This window comes from Pyrus communis, chromosome 1 (genome assembly GCF_963583255.1).
Source record: "Pyrus communis chromosome 1, drPyrComm1.1, whole genome shotgun sequence".
NCBI classification, from domain to species: Eukaryota; Viridiplantae; Streptophyta; class Magnoliopsida; order Rosales; family Rosaceae; genus Pyrus; species Pyrus communis.
This window is the reverse complement of record NC_084803.1, coordinates 26,647,032-26,671,556: the sequence shown is the minus strand read 5'-3', so window position 1 is coordinate 26,671,556 and position 24,525 is coordinate 26,647,032. Positions and strand designations below refer to the sequence as shown.

Genomic DNA, 24,525 nt, shown 5'->3' with positions numbered 1-24,525 from the left:
TGAGTTACGACATTTCTGAAGGAAAATAGATTAAACCACGCTCATCTAACGATAATTAATGCGATGACAGTCTTCTCTGTTACTTAAGAAGCAAAAGAACTTTCAAATATATTTGCCAAAATGAGTCCATGGACTTGGTGCAGCCTCATGTAACTGTTCATCCAGCATTTCTCTTCCGGAAAACCCTAAAGACACCGATTCACATTAGTTGCAAATCAATCAAGTTCACAGTTGGTTCTCGGCAATTAAATAAGTCTTACACGTCTAGAAATGAGATACATTTATTTTAAATTAGCACACGAGTTAGGCTACTAATACAAATCTCTCGCTTATTAATCGTCCAAAACTAAATCCTTACTCCTAATCATACAAATATGAGACTCCGATATCAAGAAGGAAACTGCCTGATTTATATTCTGGGCATAGAAAGCAAGTGCAGAAGAGCGTTTTGCAACAACATATCATGCATCATCACTGATTTGGTTACTTGATGAAGCAATCACCTGTGACGGAACTTGGGCCGCACTGTGATTACACCTGGCCTCAACTCCTCAAAACGATACCTGCAATATAACATTTCATCGTTTACACAACAAACTAAACAGTACCAATGCCAGCTTATTAGACCTGAAAAGATCAAGAAACTAAAGAAAACTAGGTATCAATTCTGTGAATTTATAAGCACTTGCACAAAGGAAAGATGCATCACCCATTCTCATTAAGGAAACTTCTCACAGCTGTTGGAAGTGCAGCCTGTCCTCGGCTATGATTACCTCTCCCTACACGTATAAACACAGAAATCAGGGTTGCATCCTGTAACTATCCTTCCCCCACCCCACCCCCCACAAGACACACACGCACCGAGAAGGAAAAAAAAAACAATGTAGTGCCACATTTTTTCATTTAGTCCTCTAACAAGCATTGTATTGATTCCAGAAAGACTGTTTTCCCATCTTGCCAAGTAATGACCAAGTTCCAGCAAACATATCATTCATGAGTAGATGAATTTAGGGCAAGCAATGTTCAGTCCTCTTTGGGATTGTTTTGGTAGGAAGCGGTTTTGTTGGTTATACTTCTGTTAAAAGCACATAAATTTTGAATAAAACACAACCCAATCCAGCATCGTCACAGAGTGCTTCCTGACGAAAGAACTGAAAATGATTCTCTAACTTATGTTTTCTGTAACTTATATTTCTAGTCAAACATTACTTAAAGTGGTTTTGGTTATTCACTAGCTTTTTCACCCTGCACAAGGGACTTTCACACACACAGTGTTTGGATAAGGAAATTTGCAGGTACCAAAGGGATTTAGAATAATTAGTTCGAAATGAACTACAAACATTAGATAGAGGGATTTGAAATGACTTTAAAATCGCACTTATTCTCTACAGTCCTTAACCCAAAATTCAAATAACCTGAAACATTTATCTTGGCCCTTCAAATCAACCTGAAACCGTTGAAAAGCTGATGCCTAGTTATATTCCAACCATCTTTTCTGTCAGCCCCTATTTTTGCCCTTTAAGTTTAAAACCTATCATTGTACATCCATGATTTTCCAAATCCCTACCCCCCAACATACAGCATATGTTTATAAAGATTGTCCTAAATGATATTAAGTTTAACTGGTTTGCTTCAATTTAATGATAATATTTTTCCTAGCAGAAAAAAATAAGGCAAACAAATAAGTATGTCCCAAATTATCCTATGTCAACATAAAGTAGAGATTCTAGAATTTTGATGCATGAAGATAAAATTAAATTCCGACATTATTTACTTATGTCATCTGAAATTATAAATTCAATGAATGAAACATTATACCTGTGATGATCTCTAAGGATGCCGATCTTTGTGTTGATGATGCCTTCTGTTGATCCAATTTCTTTCTGTCAGTACAACTAAACGACTCATGTGATGAAGAACGTATAATCATCTTTTCCATCTTAACTCTGTTTGGTGACACAGAGCGATTAGATAGCTCCTTTGTTTCAATTTGCTGCAGGTGTTCGTGCAAGGCTTGAATTGCTTCAGATGCATGAAGGCCATGTAAATCCAATTTCCATAAATCATTTTTGCTATTCTTGATCCTTAAAATTTCTTTGGCTGCCTTCTTATTGAGGCTTTCAGCAGCCAACCGTTCCTCTCGAGCCTTCTTTGAGTGTTGTTGGGCGGAAAAATGGTCACCTCTTGCAAAGGCATGAGTGGCTGCCTTAGAGTGCTGTGATGCTGACCTGTTTATTTAAGATAAGAAAAATTTCAATGCTAGGACATAGTATGCAAAAACATAGGTTTTTCAAGAAGCACGACATATCCTGCAGAACCAATGCTATGACATAGTTTAAAAAAGCTGACGAAAACAGCAAGATAAAGTACAAAATTCTGTTGTGAAACCTAAGAAATGTTCATATGAGAAGTGGCAACAAGCACAAGCGGTATACCTTTACTTTGGGTGGATGACTAAACAACGAGAATGGCAACACAAAAAGAAGGCAGCATAAGAACAAAAAATTATGCCAAACACGGAGAGAAAAACACAGTTGCCACTGCTTAATAGTCATATCCTGCAAGTTCATGAACAGAAAGCATACCTCATCATCCTTAATGCATCTTTTCGATGCTTCAAGTAAACATCATCCTCTTCCCACTCAGGTTCGATGGGTACAGACTCCAAACTCCCCAGAACCAGCTTCCGATTTGCTGCATCAATAGCAAGCTTTTGCACACCGCAATCATCACCAGTTAACAATTCTATCTTATTCTCTTTGAGACAGTTTTGAATCGTAGAGTTACGGTTAGAAATGCCAGAAGGAGATTGAGGAACAGATTCTCTATCACTTAAAGAGACATTTGAGCTGGAGTTGTTTTTTTGAAATGCTAGTTTGGTTATTCTCTCCACAGCTGCCGGAGGAAACCATTGTTTCAATAAAATTGAGGCCTTATCCATATCATTATCCATTGCAACCATAATATCCTCAATCAAGAAATCGTCAGCCCAAGGGTAAAGATCCATGATCTTCTTCATGGAAGATGTATTGTCTTCCACGGAAGTGTACTGTTTCCCACTGGAATCGCCATCTACTAAAGGTCTTTTCCCAACCCTATTCTCTGCCGAAGTTGAACAATCTACAGATGGGAGGAGTAGAGTTGAAAAAGGCCTGCCCGGAAGGTCATTATTCCTCGGTACGTTTACACGAGGATGTAGAGAAGTTAGAGTGTTCGGTATAGTTAGGAAAGGATCCTTGTAAACTTGAGGCTCGAGGCCTTGTTTCTGGCGCTGCTTGAGGTCAAAGGCAGCCCAACCACCAGACTCATCGCGAGCCCTTGACATCCGCCTACATGAACATATATATAGAATTTAAGACTACAGGTTACTTTGCTACCAACACCAGTCCGTAACTTGCACCCAACATACAAAGAAACTGGAGAGTATTATATCGAAAAACTAGCATGAAAGTGATTATGCAGCTCGAAATTTAACAACTCCAATTCATGTTCATCTCGCTACACAATCAAAATTCTGAATACTTGTATGAAAAAGCCGCGAATGGTTGTCTTATATATATATATATATATATATAATACGAAAGGTTTCCAAAAGTTATATATAGAAAATAAGAATTTCATGCGCAAAAGAAAGCTAAAAAAATTGAACAGAGAGATGAAACCCATGGATTGGAATGAACAGAGCATCTAAAAAGTACCTTCCTTTATATATAAATACGAAATCCGAGAATTGAGGCGATAATCGATCCGACGACTGATACTTGGAAGGGATTGCAGGAAATACAACGACTTTCTTGGCGGATTCCCGCGGTCCAATTTCGTATCACGTATACATAAATCCACCTGAGATTTGCAGAAATACAATCCCACAAGGACAGAGAGAGATTCTTCAAGCTGAAAAAGCTTTCTAATTCTTCTTCTCTCAAAGCTATCAGAGAGAGAGAGAGAGCAGAAAGCGGCCGAAGAACTACGAAAGGCACAAAGAAAGTTTCTTTTTTTGTTTACCAGGAATGCCAGCAACTGTGGTATATGCTTCAGATGATGGGAGGAGGTCATAAAAAAGAGAACATATTGCTGTAAAAATTGAACTTGAAAGCCTTTTGGTTAAAGAGTACTGTTTGGTTGATACTTCACGTACATTTTGTACCTTTTTACCTAATATTTAGTCATGATTTTATATTAAAAATTGATTTTTTTTTTTTTTTTTTTTAAAAAAGGACTCTTTCAGAAACCAAAAAGACTCAGAGGTATTTTAACCTCTTCTAACCACAATCGTGCTATTCATCATAATCAAGAATCAAACCCAAGACGTATCATGTAAAATACGAGTCTAAAGTTCATCTCCAACCATTGAGCCACCCCGTGATGATTTATATTAAAAATTGTTGAGTTTAATGTGTTTTTATGCGAGTTTTGTTAAGAAAAAAACTAGCAATCAGCACACACATTCTACGTGTTCAACTAAATTTGTTTTTTATTTTACTCTTACTTAATGAGTAAGGAATGAGGATTTTCTCTAGACCCTCTTTGTGAGGATCTCGAGATTTTTCTAATCACATCCATTCATCATATATCATGCGATCATAAATTATTGTAAATTTTTTTATTTAAAATTAAATATAAACAATATCTGACAAAAACTGATCGCATGATGTATGATAAACGGATGTGATGTGAAAATTCTCAGGATCCTCACAAACTCATCCGTGTCTCTTCTCCATATTCGCAAGTTCTTCAATATGGAATCTAGAATTGCAGCACGCTGGAATCGAAAACAACATAACACAAAGAAGATAAAGGGAAAAAACTGCCTACGCCTCCATATTCAATTGAAAGATTGATTTATAAGGGAATTGCAATCTCAACCGACCCTCATCTTGAAGCCCAATAGAGAGAAGCAATTGGGTATTCGTTATGAATAACAACCCACGATTCTCACACGAAAATTCACACCCATCGAACACTTCAACCTCACATAGACGATAAAATAATAAAATAATAAAATAATAAAAATAAATAAATAAATAACCCAAAAATTAGGGACCGAACACTGAGTAAATGTGCTGAAATTGAAATCCTACACAATATTCTCTCTTTTGTTGAAAACAACGCCACGACTGCAGCAGCCCAGGACCTCATTTTTTTTCTTTTGTTTTTGTTTTGAAAGTTTGGCTTTTTAACCAAAATGATCCATGAATTTACATAACACATCACTTTGATTTCTGAGATCGAAAATCAATAGAAGTGGTCCCTAAGATTGTTCACCATCTATTATTTTGGTCATTCTGTTACAAACTTCGTTAAGTGGTCCCGAAGCTCAAACCAGAAACTGAGCTTTTTGGCCGGAAGTTTGGGCAATTTTCAAAGCTTCGTAACTCAATCGTTTCTTAACCAAATTAGGCCCATAATATATCAAAATGAAAATAGAAAAGTTTAAATGAAAATAGGAAAGTGTTGAACAAGATTATACCTATTTGGAAGCCCAACAATTGCCAGAGATGGCCAGAAAATAGCCTGAAAGGTGACTGATCCGCAGGAAAACTACAAAACTCGCCGGAAACTGGGTAAACTTTAAACGTTCATAACTTCTTCAATACTCAACAAAATCGAGTGATTCAAAAACAAAAAACATACTTCTTGATGAGACAAAGAGAATGGTACCTTTTTCGACGGCTAACTCGCCGTGGTTTGGCCGAAAAACGGCTCGAAAATGGCTAACTTGATGAGACCAAGATAGGCACTTTCAAACCGTTTTTCAGCCAAACCACAACGAGTTAGCCATCGAGAAAGATACCATTCTCCTTGTCTTGTCAAGAAGTATGATTTTCAGTTTTGAATCACTTGATTTTGTTGATTATTGAAGATGCTATGAATGGTTAAAATTTACCTAGTTTTTGGCAAGTTTTCCAACTTTTCCACAGACCAATCACCTTTCAGGATGTTTTCCGGCCAAACCACGGCGTGTTAGCCATCGAAAAGGTGCCATTCTCTTTGTCTCGTCGAGAAGTATGATTTTCATTTTTGAATCACTCAATTTTCATTGAGTATTGAAGAAGTTATGAACGTTTAAAGTTTACCCAGTTTCCGACGAGTTTTCCAATTTTTCTATGGACCAGTCACCTTTCAGGCTATTTTCCAGCCATCTCCGGCAACCATTGGGCTTCCAAATAGGTATAATCTTGTTCAACACTTTCCTGTCTTCATTTTGATATATTATAAGTCGAATTTGGTTAAGACACGATTGAGTTATGAAGCTTTGAACATTGCCCAAACTTCCAGCCAAAAATCTCAGTTTCCGATATGAGCTCCAGAACCACTTAACAGAGTTTTTAATGGAAGGACCAAAATAATAGATGATGGACAATCTCAGGGACCATTTCTATTGATTTTCAATCTCAGGGACTAAAGCGATGTGTTATACAAATCTTAGGGACTATTTTGGCTAAAAAGCCTAAAAGCTTATAGCCCAAAATTACGATAGCCCAACGCCTCTCCCATTTGCTCATGCCATCACACACTAGCGCCGCCAGTTTTCCTTTGAGCTTCAAACCTCATCTGCGTATGAGATCTGCGAGGTGCAGGGGTTCAAATAGGGAGGGGAGAATGGGTCGCGAGTTTGGATTCTGATGGCTGAAATTCTTCTTCCTCCTCCTCTAAGATTTTTGGAACTTTGTCCCTTATGGTGCTGCAAGTTTTTTGATGCGACCGGAGGGGTGGACCGTCACTCTTGAGCTTAACTTCCAGCAAAGAGAGGGGCGACTGCCCCTCCTTGCTCTTATATAGCTTCGCACTGGGGAAAACCAAGAATGGGGTTACAGTGGTATGAGAGTTGATGAGAGAGAGACGGGTTGCATGTACCAACTTTATAATAAACAAAACTCAACATTTGTGGACCAAAACATCACAAAGCTCCTCCAATGATTGAAAAATACAACTCAGCATCCATCGTAACCGACGAAAACCATACCACGTCCTCAACTCATCACCACCATCAGCCACCACCACATCTCTCTTCCCATCTCTCTCATTCCCATGAAAAATTTACCCAGCCACAAAATCTGATCTCTTTGTCTTGTGTTGAACCATACGCCCCATCCCCACCTAACACTACCCAGAATCTGTGACGTCGGCAATGAAAAAGGTAAGGGTAAATTTGTGAGGCTTATGTGAAAAACTATAAAATTTTGTTTAAAGGGTTGTAATAGTAATTTCATAGTGTTTTGGTTGAGTAATGCATAGATTAGATGAAAAATAATTCTACTCGGATGTCAGATTTCTATAGAATTTTGCAGAACTTAATTCGGAGCAACATGAAAAACGTTACTTTGGTTTTACCACTCACAGTGGAGATTGGAATTCTCTACAGAATTCCTCAAGTTCTTCCTCCGAACTTATATCAAACGGCATACAACGTATTGTAATGACCTATAAGTTTAGGGCACACACAGTCATGATCAAGTTAACTATTAAACTATCTAACGAATACAAGTCCCTTTCAACCAACTAAAAACTAAAGTCACTCGCAAAGCACTACATGACAACTTAATATTTGTCCTCCTTCACTATTAGCTTGTAATGGAAAAAGGACAGGGGCATACTGTATGGTGTAAGAAGGAAAACTTAACGAATTTGAATGACTCATACACATTATGGCGGTTATGGATCTGGATTGCCATACATGAAGAAGTTTGAACGGCATATTACTCCGGATTACTATGAAGCTATTCAAAGTAAGGTAGATCGGAGTATGCATGCCTTTGTAGTTCAATCATGAACTAAACAACTTCTAACTTGGAACACAAACTGATTAGTGATGCATCCATCATCCTATTCCGAGGCATCGTTGAGATTGACCATGCTTATTCTGCAAGCAAAATGAACCTCGATCTGGTATGGAATCAACCAAGTTTCCTATATTCTTGGAGTTTCAACAATTTAGGGATCCATGCTTATTATGCATCGTTGAGATTGACCATGCTTATTCTGCAAGAAAATGAACCTCGATCCGGTATGGAATCAACCAAGTTTCCTATATTCTTGGAGTTTCAACAATTTAGGGATTGGCGTGTGTGGATGCAAATTTTTGTCTTCTTCTTCTTGGACGAAATTGCACCTACAAAACAATTAACACCTTAGGTCAATGCCGATAGCCTCACGCGCCCATGATGAATGGGGGATGGGGCTTTGGCCGAAGAACCTCTAATGCCAAAGTTAGAATTTGAGGGAAAAGTGTTTAGAGAATTTTGGAGAATTTTGCAAGAAATTGGAATTAGGTTTTTGGAGAAATAAGGTGGTATTTATAGGGGTGTGACCGGGCCCTTTTGGAGAAAAGGGATTCGGCCACTTATGATGTTTTTTGGCTCTAATTGCAAGATATTATGTCAAAATAATATCTTGCAATCAATTAGGAAATTAATTAGAAAATTAATCAATTAATTAGGAAATTAATCAATAAATTTAGGTAATCAATCCTAATTTGAAAGAATTATTGAGGGTTACCTTGTGAGGAGGATTTGATGAGGATTGATGAAATAGGTTTTGAATAAATACCTATTTAATCACATTTGACCTTGATTGAGCCATTATTGCCCACTGTTTACGCGTGGGAGTCCTTGTGTACCTCAAGGGTAATTTTGTCTTTTTCACCCAAGAATCTATGTGTCGCCTCCATATTTTTCTTGATTATTTTTGGCTCCACAAATGCCCCCACACCTGTTAGGTTGTTCACAGGAAAGGGCAACATGTGTAAAGATCTTCTTACTTTAGGAAACATAGGTTTGTTTCCTGTTTTGACATAGATTCCCTCTTTAATTGGAAATTAGATCCTTCTAGGAAAGGGGAATAAATCACTTCCAAAGTCTATTTAAGTCCACCTTAAGTAGATGATTAAATCAACTTCAGGAGTAATTTATTCTACCCTACAAGAGAGAAAAAGCTAAAGGATATTTGTTCCCCCTCCCCTAACAATCTTCTATACTTGCCCGTGCAAATGACCGTCTTTCGTTGCTTTCTTTGTCTTCTCTGCGCCACACAAAGATAAGAAAAAAATTAATTTTTCGTGTCTTTTTCTTCGATAGTGTTGTCACGGGGCAACCGTCGGGGTGGTACGGCATGTTGGCTGGCAGGAGCCAAGAGCTGGCTCGGCATGGGCTGAATAGGTGTTGTGGCAGGGATCACTGCTTAGGTTGCTCGCCTGGGCTAAAGCCAAGGGCAGCTGTGCGGCTGGGACCGCGGATTGAGGCGCTGGGGTGCAGTGCTAGGTGAGCCACATGGCTCATGTCTTTTGCGATTTTGGACCTAACGCTGGCCAAGCCGGCGATTGAGATCAATGAAGAGGTCGCAGGCCTCATGGGCTGCTGGAATGTTGGGCTCGCAGGCCTTCTGCCTGCTGGTCTGAGAGAAAAAAATAAAATAAAAAAAGGAAAAGTGATCATGGGTTGAGCTCCCCTACCAAGTATCATGAATGGCGTTGGCTGCTTAGTCATTTTTGCCAAGAGAAATGTAAGTTATTCTCGAGAGAAGAGATGAAGACGATCAAGGCGGATGCATTAGCTCATTTGATCGTTGTTGTGGACAAATGAAGGTGGGAAAAAAAAATCTTCCTCACCTGCTCAAGAAAAGTTGAAGACTTACTCCGCTGCTCGTGAGGGTCTGCCTACTGCTAATAAGCTTGTGATGACTTGACTTCTTCCAAGGGAAAAAAGATAAGGCTGCTAGATCTGAGCTAGTGACGTCTGCAGTGCCAAAGGTGGCTAGTACGTTTGTTGATAGGATTGCTCAGTGTAGAAGTTATGGCATGCCCTCAATGCCAAAATTTATGCCAAAACGTCTATCAGGGGCTAAGTCTGGTTCACCTTTGGAGAAACTTGCTACTATGAAAAGTGATAACATGAACTCTGCTGCTAAAGTGGCACCAAGGCCTACTCCTTCTACTGCTGAGACTAATTCGCCTGCTGGGAAGAAAAAGAATGCTCACGTGGGCAGCTGTGAGAAATCCACTAAGCCTGCTTCTGGGGAGGTTGCTAAGATCTTTGCACTTTTGAAACCAAATCTGCTTGTAGACATGGACGCTTGTGTTAAGTTTGTCGATGACGTTAGAAAGGTTGTTTGCCCAAGTTCCTTTGCGAATCATATGGTTGAGTATAGGAAAACTGTTTTACTTGCAATGATGCAGAAGACGACTATTTTGTTAGCTGAGTCTATGCTCTTTGACCAAGAGGATACCAAGGCTACCAAGGAGGTGGCAAAGGTTGTGGCAGCCAAAGCTTATTCTTCTGCCAAGAAGATTAAGAGGTTGGAATATGAGCTCGTCGATTTGAAGGGGTATAATATCTCTGCCCCCATTTTCTGTAGCTTGAGACCGTTTTCCAAGAGATTGTTAACTTGAAGACTAGGCTTGACGCGATCCAAGTTAAGTATGAAAATGCAGAGAATAAGATCAAATGTTACATACCTCAGACTCAGATCTTGAATGTGCCGTTTCTGAGCTTCGTTATGCTGCTTATGCAAATGATGAAGAGTTGATTGCTGCTTATAACCAAGTGATCCACTTCAAGAAGGTCGTTGATAGGCTTGAACCCCAAGTATTGGAACTCCAAAGTGCGCTGAAGATCAACGAAAGTTTGAAGAAAGAAGTGGATGAACTACAGCGCCTCCATGTTGGTCTGTTCGAGGAGAACGGGTAGTTAAAAGGTGAGAAGGCTAGGCTCGAGGCTTTGCTTGTTCAGATTCAGGCCGATTTCTACAAGCTGGGTTATGTAGATCATCTCTTTGGTAGGTCATCTGACTTCAAGTTTGCTGGGAGAAACTTCGAAACCTTCTCTATTTCTCCAGAAGACTTAATTGCCTTTACTTTTGAGGCCTCCATTGGTGAAGTAGTCGAAGAGGTTGATGTCCAAGCTGGAATAGCCGGGGGTGAAGCGCTGGATGATGCCGCTTCTGGGAGCGTTGCGGCTACTGAAGGTGTGGTGTCTAAGTAGTCGTGGGATGTCCAAGCTGTTGAAGGTAGTCTTCTAGGTAGCCTTTAGGATTTTCTTTGTTTTCCTTATTGCTCTTGTTTTTCTTGAACTTCTTCAACCTTTTCTAGTCGTTTATCAATTTTGCTAGAAAATTTAATAAACTTTCTTTCTTCGCTTTTCTTCATTTTCGCTTCTTTTGTTTACGCCAAACCTTTAACTTTTAGACCAGCGGCAGGCGTGCTGCTTTTCTATAAGCAAACAGGCCCGCGTAGCCTATGTAGCTATATATATTGTTGTAGAACTTTTGCAAGGGTGTTAACCATAGGGTTAGCAGCCAAACGCCTCATTTACAGAAACAGACGAGTCCACGTGACCACTTGGTTTTTAACCTTGGATTTCTTCAATCCTTTGAGCTGTGTGGCATGCATCACAACATATTGAAGATTTTTGGATCATGAAATTCGCTGACCTTTCGTATCAAAAGTACGTGGTTGTATGAAATTTCGTAAGTAAAGGTTCAAGTGAACTCCTTGTTCCTTATGTAACCAATTTCGTGGGTTGCGTAGCAAGTATCACAACACTTTAGGAATTAGTGTAGATCTAATTGATCATTCCGCGCTTGGCAGAGGTGAAGCTTATTGATTGCGTAACATGTCAGTAGTGGATAAAGCTTCGTATATGCACGCTAGCTTGTTTAACCTTTCACAAGAATGTGCGTTTGTATAAGTCTACTGCGGCTTTACTGCTCAAAGGGCAAGCCGTAAGTAGTCTTCCAAAAATCGTAGGCTACCTTAGTGCACTCGGTAGTAGTGATAGGAGCATATTCATGCGACTTAAATGGCTTGTTCTCGTGCATTTACGTTATGTTTCTCTAGTTATTTTAGTCCTTTATGCTTCTTTTGTGTGTTTTCAGGTTCTAAGGGCTTAGGGAGCAAGAAAGTGCATTTTGAGGCTATTTGGAGCATTTTTGGGCATGGATTGGATAGCTTATCCATGGAGCCAAGAGGATAGACGAATTTGAAGGCCTTGTATGCTCTTTGGGACATAAAACAAAGGGCCTAGCCCAATCAAACAAACCTTTGAGCCATGCAAAACCTCTAGCCCAATCAAACAATGCATCACAAACCCAAAACCATCAAGAAACCATCCTTTGCCGTGCCTTCCACATCAATTCTAGCTTGTCTTCATCATTGCAGCCACTTTGCCCTTTTATTTATGCATTAAACCTATTTCCTTTCCCTAAAATTGCAGCCACAATCCACACCTTTCCAAACCTAGCTGCACCCTACATACATTAATTAGTCATTCTTTTCATATTGCACTCACATGCATTCACATGCATTTCAAGAACCAAAACAACATTGTGCCGTGCCTTCCCTTGCCATTTTCAGCCATCACACTTCATCATTACACCACCATTCACACCCCTTTAATCCACATGCAGCCACATATTCATTCACTTAATCATTAAGCCACACACACACCCAAAACACATCCATGCCGTGGCCTACCTTCCATTTCCAGCTTTCACATGCCTTCAAATGCATTTCCAGCACATCATTTGCTTTACATCTCCACAAACACATGCATTTACACCACCAAAAATCCCCTTGCCGTGGCTTTGACTCCCATTTCCAGCTTTGCTTCATCATTAGTCCCCCTACATTCCACCTAACCCACATGCAACTCTTCATCATTGCAATACAAATCAGCCACTCACATGCATTCACAAGCCTTTGCCGTGTACCTCTTATACATTTCACCTAACACACATGCATTTCCAACCTAGCAACACCCCTTTAATCATTCTCCTAGCTATCATTCACATGCTCTCCTATCCATTCCTCCTATAAAAACCCTTGCATTCTCATTCATTTTCATTCATTCACTCCCCATTCAATTCACATCTCATTTTTCATACACAACACACCACAAACACATCCCATTCTTCCATTGCCGTGAGTCCCACTTCCATTTCCTGCATCTTTTCTTCCATCTCCAACCACTCCCCACTCCATTCCACATACACCTAAAGCCCTAAACATCTCCTTAGACCTTGTGCCACAACGAAGAGGAAGAGAAGAGTGCCTAAACGTTCATACAATTCAAGTTTGAGTTGTTGGAATGTTTAGGTGTTTCTTTGATTTCAAAGTTATGAGGAACTAAACCCCCTTTAGCTAGGGGGTGATTCGAAACTATGTTTATGTTTGCAATATGAATTGATTAACTTTCGTTGGAATTTCATAAGTTGTGGATTCAATTTGTTTAACCGTTTGATTGATAACTTATTTATGAATGTTTATTAAGAATGCGCGCTTAATTTTCATGCATGAATATGACGCTAGAATATAAGTGAATTTCACCTAATCGTTACGAACTTATATTCACAAGTAGTGGAGGTTGCTTATAAACAATCGCGTTAAATGAATTCTTGGCACGAGTTTCATGCTCATCATAGTAACGAATGCCTCGTCAACACTTATAGTTTTCATAATGCTTAATGATCTTTGATTGTATCTTTATTGTGCTTTTCACGTAAAGGACTTTTGGAGAATGTGGTGAATTGCGTTGCGCTAACCCATCCAATTCATTAACTTAAGGAAAACTTGACGGTTAATTTAAGCGGACCTAATTAACCCGGGGTGTTGAGTTTCATAATTTATCGAAAGACCAACTGAGAATCAATCTTGTATGCAAGTGTAACATGCGTGGAGAAGAACCCCTTGGCTATTCCATCATCCATATTTTCATCACATTCATATTTACGTTTTGCCTTTAATTACAATTTGTCCATTTAATTTAATCTCGTCCAAACACAATCCCCCCCATCTTTTGTTAAGTCTTAATCATTCGTATTTGTTTTATTTTTGTGTTTTCAAGTATTTGAAGTCTTGTGTACTTGTTTTGAGTTCTTGTTAAGTAAGTTAAGTGTTTTAAAAATTAGTTTTATTTATTTGAATCAAGTGTTTAGCACCCCTAGTTAATCCCCGGTTAGAACGATCCCTACTTACATCATTACTACAATTGTCACAAATAGGGTTTAGTTTGTGTGCATATAATTCACGTATCAAGTAGCTTTAGGGTTCCAAGGTAGCCATCCATAAAGCATACTGCATAATATGCCTCTTCCATTTTTGAGGGCCGGTTCCCCGTGAATTACGTTTGTCAAAAACCTTTGCACTGGCGATGTTTGCGTCTTTACCATCGCACGTCTGAATTGGGTGGAATAATGCATCATGAGGATGACTATGTGCATCTGAAGGTATAACTTGAGCTTCTGGGTTGCAACCAATGTCGCCAAAGTTAGCTTTTGAATTTCTAGTAGCTGGTTTCCGCATAGAGGATAACTTTTGAAATGTGGAATACAGGTAGTTGGGCCCCTAACTTTTCTCGTATGAAGATATAGCTTATTGCTGCTCCAGATGCGGCTGCTCGTCCAATCAGACCTGAATCTCCTTTAAAGTAATTGGGGACTTCATATTCAAGATCGCTCGGATTTGCCTTGAATGTGCATCGGTGATGCTCATCCCAAAGTGCATGCTTCTCTGCAGAGCAAAAAAATCTGCCAGAGTTAAATATTCTTTCATGATCAATTCTCCAAACAGGGGGTGGTCTGCTGAGAGTCCTTTTGAGAAGGCTGCACTAGTTATTGGGTTGTTGTATCCGACTATCTTTGCCCTCTCTGCTTTGAACTTCTTCATATAGTCGTGAAGCGATTCCTTTGGGTTCTTCTTAACATTGAACAAGTGGTTGGACTTCTTCTTGATCGAGCGATAGGATGAATATTCTTTGGTGAAAACCAAAGAAAGTTCGTCGAAACTCTAAATGGATTGTGGCTGTAATACCCTGAAATTTTAAAATATATGATTATGTGGAATTTTTTTTGGGAAGTAAAATGACGAAAATGTCCCTCGTTGACGAAACGTAAGTTTATGAGGACATATTTTATCCTCATATGTGTTATCGTATTTCTTGGCATATTTGGATAGAGCTCAACCCTACGAGCTCATAGGCGAAAACCATTTGCGAGTCCAGATTATAACGGTATAGTTACGGACATTTGAAGTCGTGTTACTAAACTAAAGTTATCAAATAAATTAAACTCCAACTAGGTGGGAAGGCGAACGAAGGAAGGGCTTGGTTTTTGTCCCAATCAGTTAATGGGAAAGGGGACAAAAAAATCATAAATAAAAGGGGGGGAGGGAAAAACCCCCATCCCGTCGACCCGTGCACCCACAACAACCCAGTTTTGATCCGGTGAAATTCCGAGGGATTCTCAGCCGTTTTTCAGATGATTCTCACCCCACTTTCACCTACAATCTCTTCCATAACCTCTCCTTTATCATTTCAACCTTAGATTGAAGGGTTTAGGGCCCAAATTCGTGAAGGAAGACGGACGGCATCATGGGGGTTTGACTGATTCCTCCGATCCAATGAGTTTCACTACCCACCACACCACCACCCTTAATCAACTCCCTTTGGATCCAGGAACAAGACCCAACTGGTTGTTGGGGCATTGGAACACCGAGGAGGTCGAATCGAAGAACACCCATCTTAGGGTTTGCGGCAGGTTCGAGTCGATTTGGAGCTTTTCCAAGTCAAATTGGACTTGGCCGCAGGTATAAAGTTTGTTTTACTCTTTGAGATCTTTATTTCTATAATTTTTGAGAATTTTTAAGAATAGTTGAAATTTTCCAGCAAGTCGAGGCAGCCGACCACCACCCAGGGCGACGAGTGCGACGTTTATGGCCAGAGGGTCGTCAATGCTATTTTTAGGCTAAATTAGATGTCTTGAATTCAGTTTTGATATTCCTGTGACGTAGGTTGATCATTTGAACCTAAATTCATTACGATACATTACTTGGTCAATTTAGGAATCGACAATCCGATCATTGGATTGTCACCAAACTTTGAGACATTATAATACGTAATATTTGAGGACCTTGGGAACTTACGGATCGGGAATCTGATATACGGATCTTCCCAAATTGGATTTGTAAATTCAAAAAATAAAACGTCGACCGCCACTTGAATTCTTGATTGGTAGAGATCCAACCGTTGGATCATGATGAAAATATAGTATATTGTTCTGGAAGCATAATGTGAACTACAAATGGCTTGATCCCTTAGTAGGGTACGTAGGCAGTCTAACGAGAAGGTTAGATGCAGCCATAATAAAATACCTGAGATTAATCTTTTAGTGAAATTTGCTAAGAAAATGAATTTGGGGCCTATCTTAGTAATTAGCTTCTGAATTAGAAATTTTGGGTCGTTACAGTGGGAGCAGGATGTGGAACCAATCTTGCGTCTCACCTTGTAAAGTGGTGGTGAATATCTTGCACATGAGAACGTCGTTGTTCCGATAGAAAATCGTTATAGTGGAGCTTTCGGCTGCCCCCAGTATTGACCTACTGGTCTAGGCTACTCTTCCATGTGTTCAGCTCATCTATGTCACGACTGTGATGCATATGGTATGTTCCTAGTAGGCAAGCGAGTTCTTCGCAGGCTGCCGGATTGAGTGACTGCTTCTCTCCGTCCGTCGTGCTGCCTATTCCGATGTAAGGTAAATGATGCTCCTTGCGAGCCTAGTCGTGAATGAACACTTTGCTTGGAAGGTTGCTCATGTAGATTATCGAAGTGTGGTCCTAACCATGAGTGTATGATTTTTTGTGGGCCTAATCGAAAGTGCACGCTCGTCCACAGGCTAGGACAGGAGTATACGCTATCTCGAGGGCCCAGTCGGGAGTATACACTAACAAAACGCTCGGTTCGTGGCTGGTCGAGTAGCTGCTTATCAGGACGCTACTGGAGAGGTTCTTTGTATCTCATCTGAGGCACGATGCATCTCGGTGAGCTACAAGAGCTGATTCACCAAGGTTGTCTATTATGCGGTGACGCTTGTTAACTCTATCACTTGTCAAGACAAGTATTGTTCTCCATTTAGGTTGGAAGAGCTTGGACGTAGTGTATCTCTTTAGGTAGTGGAAGTATGATAGACTCCGAGCGCGAAATTTGAGTTGGCAAATTGGGACACCACAAGAGTGGGTTGGATTGGGTGTGAGGCTAGGGCTCGGCTCGGTAACTCGTTAGGCTCGTGTTAGGCTTGGATGGCTTGGGCTGGCTTGCCTTGGGCTTGGGCCTGTATGGGCTTGAATGGCATGGCTTGGACCAAAGCTTTGGCGTCGTGGGCTTTGCTAAGGGTGGCTGCTACGGTTGCTTCCGTGGTGGTGGTACCATTCCACTTGTTGTCCCATTTAGCCTTGTGGATCGTCGTGGTCCTATTTATTGAACGTTGGAATTTCCATTCGTCGAGATTTCCGAATCTCTTGTCATTATACTTCTTTTTTACGTTTTATCTAAGAATTTTTATAAATAAAAATTCCAAGAGTAAAAAGATACAAAAAATCTACAAATGAACAAGAAAACGAAAAACCTTGAATCTAAGAGTCTTCTATGAGCGTGTAACTCTAGGGGTGGGCACGGGTGGGGTCGGGCCCAAATTTGAAAGGACCAGATAGGACCCGCTTAAAAAGGAAATGGGACGGGCCGGGTGAGGCATTGCAAATTTGATCACTGGAACCGGACCTAACCCGGCCCGTTTCCAGGACGGGTTCATGGGTCTTCTTTTTTTTTCCGGTTCTGGTCGCCTCCTAGACTCGCTCATCCTCTGTATCTTCTACTTGGTCTCCGACTGTCTGACATCAAGACCCTCATCCGCTGGTCGTTTCTAAGCGATTCAACTTGCTCGTCGAGCTTGGAAACTGTATCTTCATCCAACTGTCAAAATAATATCTTGCAATCAATTAGGAAATTAATTAGAAAATTAATCAATTAATTTAGGTAATCAATCCTAATTTGAAAGAATTATTGAGGGTTACCTTGGGGGGAGGATTTGATAAGGATTGATGAAATAGGTTTTGAATAAATATCTATTTAATCACCTTTGACCTTGATTGACCCATTATTGTCCGTTGCTTACATGTGGGAGTCCCGGTGTGCCTTAAGGGTAATTTTGTCTTTTTAACCCAAGAGTCCACATGTCGCCTCCATATTTTTCTTTATTATTTTTGGCTCCACAACGTGTGCTGCAAGTAATCCAACACTTGAGAGGATGCAATATCTACTCTTAGATATCCTATAGAATTCTCAAAAGCTTTATAAAAAAATGAATGAGGAAAACAACTTGAAGGCCTATCCAATGGGTGAACAACCTTGATCCAAACCAGAAATTGTCTAAGGAAATGAATTTAAAAAGGGTGCAAGGTTCAAAAAAACTTAGACAACTAAATCCTTTTAGATAGTTGACAGTATTAATTACGTTCATAATTCATCATTACAAACAAGTTACAATTGTTGCCGATGAGGTTTCATGTCTTCAAAATGTCACATAATAGGCTCATTATCAATAAAAAGAATTACATCTCCCTCAATGTAAACAACCATGCTATCACTCAACCGTATGCATTGATCTTCCATTTTGTTACGCAGTGGTGTTTTTCCTCATTGAAGTGATCATTCAATTTTTTTAGTTGCATATCAAGGACTTGAAAATAGAGGTTTACATGATAGTAGTGGAAGTTTGTGAGTCTTGGAGCTTTACGCTTTGATTTTCCGAGTACAAAATGCAAAATCCTCCATGTAAAGAACAATAATATCATTTTCCTCACAAAACTTTTGTACACCATGAAACAAATCCTCAAAGTCATCATCTCTCAAGTATTGTAGTCTTTGCTTGCATACTTCCACTAATATCATCACATTCACAATATCTTGATCGTTCTTTTATAATACTCGTGATAACTCATTTGTAATTACCAATTTAAGTCTCATAAAAAAAAAAGGTGAAACACAATTAAAGGTTTGTATTTCTTTGAATAACCTCATTGGTTCACCTAGATTATCTTGATTGCAATCACCTTTAATCCATTCAAGCACATCCACTACGGGTTGAAATATAACAATAAACTAATTATATTGCCATATAATGTGAGTTCCAATGTGTATCACAAGGATGTATGAGACTATTCTCTTGATTTAACTTTTCCATATTTTAAGAGCACCATATCAAGAGCTTTGTTAATTTGTTCATGTTGTTTCTCTCTAAATGCATCATGACATTTATATGATGATCCAACAATATTAACCAAACTACTAGCATTCATGAAGAATGGCAACATCCTCATATGCTTTGTTACGGCTACAAGAGCTAGTTAAAGTTGGTGTGCAAAATAATGAAACATAAAATGTTTGAGGATGTTTGTTCAAAATCTTTTTTTTTCCCCTCAAAAGACCACTTAGCTCACATCTCGTAATACTAGCTCCATCATGACCTTGTCCTTGTAACTTGGACATACTCAAATTTGTGGTAATAAACAATCTCTCAATTGCCTCTTCAAATTTGCTACTATTTGTAGAGGAGACATGTTGAACACCCAAAAACCTTTGAATCACTTCTCCTCTTTAATGCAGTATCACCACCATTTGCACTTGAGACATCTCGTGATTCATCAACCAAAAGAGAAAAAAGTACAGCTTCCATATCTTTAGTTTCAACGACACAAGCATGGACAAGATCTCTTGGAATATCGAAAGAAATATACTTGAGATTTTTTGGAGTGTTGTCAAACATAACATTCCTAACTTTCTCATCATGATCGGCAAAAAATTGCATAAGCTCCACATAACTACCCCTATTGTTTGATTTCAATGATTAATCATGACCACGAACAAAAAGATCCTTTCACAACAACCATCTAGTTCAATCAAGTGTGACACTCAAAAAATGTGATAAATAATGCGAACTTCATTGGTTTGCTTGATCACAAAGGTTTCAATATGTTGCTTTTATGTCATCAAATCTCAAATTTGTTGTGAAGTTTTACTATGAAGACTTCCAACACATTCCTCATTTGAAGGAGGATCTAAGCATTGTTTCTTATAGGATCATTCCATTACGTAATTGTAAAATGAGAAAGAAAAATGGGTCTTCTATGACTAATAACTATTAATTAATCAAACAACAATTCAATTAATCAATAATCAATTCAATTAACCAATAATCAATTATCATATATATTAAACAATAATTCAATTAATCAATAATCATATATATATATATATATATATATATATATATATATTAAACAACAATTAATCAATCAATAACCATATTAAACTATAGCAATTAACCAAAATTTTATGTTGAATTATCAATTAGGGATTTAAATTTGAAAAATTAGAGATTTACCTCAAAATGATGGTGGTTGATGGTAGGCCTAGTGGCTAATGATGGCATAGAGTTGTGGAGGGCGATGACGTGTGGTTGGGGCAGCGGTGGGCTGCAATGGGTGTGGTTGACTGCTGCTTTCAAGTTCTAATGGTAGTGTCTCCTTAATGTTTTTGTCTACTATAGTCTGTCTATCTAGATATATTCCTTCGTGTACATGTGTGTGATTTTTTTTTTCCAAGTCCAAAACGACATCATTTTGGCATGGGTGTTTAAAAATAATAGAAACGCAGCATTGCCACTACAGAGCAGCAATAGCTAGCAGGCAAGTTGACACCAGTCAACTTTCTTTTCTTCATTTTTTTTGCTAGGCACGTGTAACACACGCGTGAGAATAATATTGTTTACTATCGTACTAGGTTGTAATGCTATGTTTTTGCCTTGTATTTGAAGTAAATTATTGAAATTAGATAATTATTTTATTTTCATAGAACAAATTTTCAAAGCATAAAAAAAAAATTGCAAATTACTTGCCTTTTCTAAAGGCATGGAGTTGCATAAAGGCAAGTACAATTGAGAATAAATAGTGAGGACAACTTACATGCCCTTAGAGCAAGTCCAGCAGTCCCAAAGTTCCCTTTGCAATTGGGTTAAACTGTCTTTGGACCAAAAAATCTGGCTTCAGTGGTCCTAAAAAGGGAGACCAATTGGACCAAGGGCTTGTGCCCATTGGACTGCCCTTGTAATTGGCACCTAAGCTTGCACACGCTGGCAATTGGAATCGACCCAGTGGGGCCCCCTCATGTGCGCAGCCTAATGCCAAATGGCTCGTTTTGAGCTTTTGGATTTCCAACAGTCAGTTGATCTGGACCGTGGGAAATGCAATGGTAAAACACATTGTAACTTTTTTGCAGCTACCATGTGGTGAAATCTGAGGCATCCAACATAAATACTTTTTTTAAAATCAACAATGATGATTATTTTAATAGTAAAAAATAAAAAAAATTCCAAAAACAATTTTAAAAATACTCAAAAAAATTTCTTCTATAAATACCAACCACCTCCTTCATTCTCCACACATAACTCAATATTTATTTTAATATCTTTGGTGTGTTGTAATGCTATGCTTTTTCCTTGTATTTGAAATAAACTATTGAAATTAGACAATCTTTTATTTCCTTGGAGCAAACTTACAAGGCATACAAAATTAAAAATATATATTTGTGTATAGTGCCCTTACCCTTGCCCTTCACAAATGGATGGACTTGTACATAAGCAATTACTGTTGAGCGTGAATACTAAAGGCAATTTCATTGCCCTTGCCCTTGCCCCATCGCTTTCTTCCACTCCTTCACCTGCATCAACAACCTACATAGGCTCACCGGTGTTTGGCTCGCTTGGCTCCAAAACCTCACCATCTCCTACGTCCAAGTCAATGCCTTCGAACTCACGCCAATTTAATAAGCGTCATTCCAAAACACTTGATTTGACTCTTACCCACTTCGATTTTTCTAGCAATAAGCTTCAAGGGAAGATTATCCAATTTCCTATCACTCCTCAAAAAGCCTCGAAAGCTTAAATCTTTCTTCCAATTCCATCAATGGCTAAATAGCCTCTTCATTCGAGGACCTAATTTCACTAAATAATGTATCTTTGTCCTCGAATTCTTTATCCGACAGCAATCAATCTCATATTTAGTTCATGTCGATCTCAGCTTGAATCAATCTGAATGGAACAATCCTAAGGTTCCTTATAGAAATAAAGAGCTTGAAGGACTTGAATCTTGCAATCGAGTTCTATGGCGTTCTGCCGTTCAATGAGTTGTTTATAGGTGGATTGCAATTGTTCAAGATTAGTAGGAACAGAAACCTTTGCTATAGCCATTATGTCCTGTCAACTGTATTGAAGTTGTGGAATTTGCGCTATCACAGACATGGATTGACCGTGTCAGTTCCACCAGCGATAGATGATGATTCGTCCAGGTATGACAATAGCGATTCGGACTACAACGACAGTGATGGTGGAAAAGGGAAAAGAACGAGATGAAAGATGAATTTTATAATTTTGATTTTAAAAGAATTAATTGTTTTGTATACTCCATGTGACATTATATTGTTGTGGGTTTTATATACGTGTCACACTAACACACTAACATAATTACTGATAGACTTCTAACGGAATGATCACATTGATGTGCTGCAGTTAATCTGACCCCAAAATCGATCGATTTTGAAACTCAATGACCAAACTGAGGAGTTGCGTCAATTTCAGGGATCATTTGCAATAAAAACTCATCTTTTAAAGCTACAATTTTAGGGTTTTTCTATATAGCTTGTTAAATCTTTAGAATTTAAGAATTTGTTTAGTCATGTTATATTTAAGGAAGCTTTAATGAAAATGACTTAGACTAAGTTTATGTTAACTAAAAACCATTCTACAACTTTATTTAGTGAAAAAGACTTAAATTTTAATGAAAATGACTTAAATTCTAATGAAAAAGACAAAAACTTAATATAATAAAAAATAAAATAGGAAAAGTAATAAAAACCTGACACATGCGCGCGTCATTTGCACACGCTATTTCTAAAACTGAAGGATACTACACTATTTCTGAAACTAAACGTTACTACACTATTTTTAAAACTAAACGATACTATACTATTTTTGAAACTAAACACTATTTCTAAAAACTAAACACAATTTCTAAAAAGTAAACACTAACTTTTTTTTTTAAATTACACCCAAGAACTACACTATTTTGGAACAGAACACGATACTACATTATTTCTGAAACTAAACATAGGCATTATTTCTAAAATTGAATACAAGTTGCCATGCACTGACTATTTCTTAAACTGAATATGTTATCTCCCTAAGAAGTTTAACGACCATTCTTCTCCCTCCTTTTCTTGCATTTTCTTAACACTTTCTCATCTTTCAAACATCTTTCTTCTTCTAATTTTCTTCGATTCTCATCAAATTTTCTTTGTATCTCTTCAATTTCTTAGCTCTTAAGTTTAGATCCTTGTTAAGGAAAACAAAAAGCACGATTAAGTTGGGCCCGGCACTTCTTAACCACATCAACATTCCCCCTGCTTGCTTTATAAAAGCTCCAGTTTCCAACCTTGAATTCCGGTTTCCAGCTTGCTTTATTTTTCTAATTATTTAATCTTATTAGTTTTTACCTATTTATGTTCTTTTATTATTTTTTTTCTTCCACACATTAACACAAAAATGGATACCACGAGTGCCACATCATCAATATAAATGGTAATGTAATGGCCAATCAGACTGAAGGTTAAATTGACGCAATTCTAAAATTATACGTTGTAAATTGCTAGAAATAAAATGTCGTAGCCCACTTTAAAAACCACTCCCAAACCTTGATGTGTCAAAGGTAGTATTATTTCCATTGGAGAAACATCATATGGATGAAATATGATGTTTCTCTACCACATGCACTAACAACAATAAGTTGTCTCAGGAGTCGAAGTCTTGGTTGAGATGGGAAGCCTGGGTTCCAATGGCATCGTTCAACTCACAGATTCATGTTCTAACGTTTGAAAGTCCAGCTATTATTTTTTATTTAATAATTATTATCTCACGTGTCATTTATTTATTGGTGAGTACTATCAGCTGTCAATGACACGTGGTTGTATTGTATCATCTAATAAATTTTGTACTGTTGGAGATCGTTAAGAGTGATTTTTGTACAATGACATATTTTATACAACAACAATATATTTTATAGTACAACAATATGCCGATCTGGTTAAAGAGTTTTTTTTTTTTTTTTTTTTTTTTATAAAGTTCAACGGTATAGTTTATATTAATAGGAGGTTGCTAAGTCACACAATGGACAATCTAATTTGGTATCAAATTCGTTATATACAAGATTCGAACCTAAGACTTTTCACTTACAAGTGATATCACCAGACGGTTAAAAATTATTGTTAGGTTGATACTTTTACGTATTGTACCTCTTTTACCTAATATTTAGTCATGATTTTGTATTAACTTGTTGAATTTAATGTGTTTTGTGCGAGTTTTGTTAAAAATGATTTGAGAACTAAACATGAATCTCATGGTTAATTTGGGAAAACCCGAAGATTATCGAGTTGTGCGCATGACTTTGTTGGACCGGTTCAATTATTGGAACTTGGGCCTTCAAAGCATTCCAAACCGTGTGAAAGGGTTAGCTCAATTAAGAAGGTTGGTGTAAGTTTGTCATTAATTGGCTAGTCCAATTGGTTTAGGCGACAAGGAATTGTAGTTTTTTGGTCCTTTCTTTCTATATTTTCGAATTCTAACGTTGTATATTTTAATTTTATCATGAATTAA

General features: G+C 38.2%; 1 protein-coding gene across 1 annotated transcript; it reads right to left on the bottom strand.

The window, feature by feature from the left end:
• Positions 1-263: 263 nt before the first annotated feature.
• On the bottom strand, positions 264-4,033 carry LOC137741345 (uncharacterized). Its single transcript, XM_068481072.1, has 5 exons — positions 3,699-4,033; positions 2,586-3,329; positions 1,819-2,228; positions 710-779; positions 264-563 (listed from the first exon to the last, which is right to left on the bottom strand). Exons 2-5 carry the CDS (start codon positions 3,323-3,325, stop codon positions 500-502), a joined length of 1,284 nt encoding a protein of 427 aa, XP_068337173.1. The 5' UTR covers positions 3,326-3,329; positions 3,699-4,033; the 3' UTR covers positions 264-499.
• Positions 4,034-24,525: the final 20,492 nt, after the last annotated feature.

What these genes read in the sequence shown, in the direction of transcription:
- LOC137741345 (XM_068481072.1), bottom strand. Translation starts at nt 3,325, where the DNA reads ATGTCAAGGGCTCGCGATGAGTCTGGTGGTTGGGCTGCCTTTGACCTC. An exon ending in GATGCATTAAGGATGATGAG is followed by an intron (nt 2,229 to 2,585) that starts GTATGCTTTCTG and finishes TTAAATAAACAG; the next exon opens with GTCAGCATCACAGCACTCTA. An exon ending in ATCCTTAGAGATCATCACAG is followed by an intron (nt 780 to 1,818) that starts GTATAATGTTTC and finishes TTATACGTGTAG; the next exon opens with GGAGAGGTAATCATAGCCGA.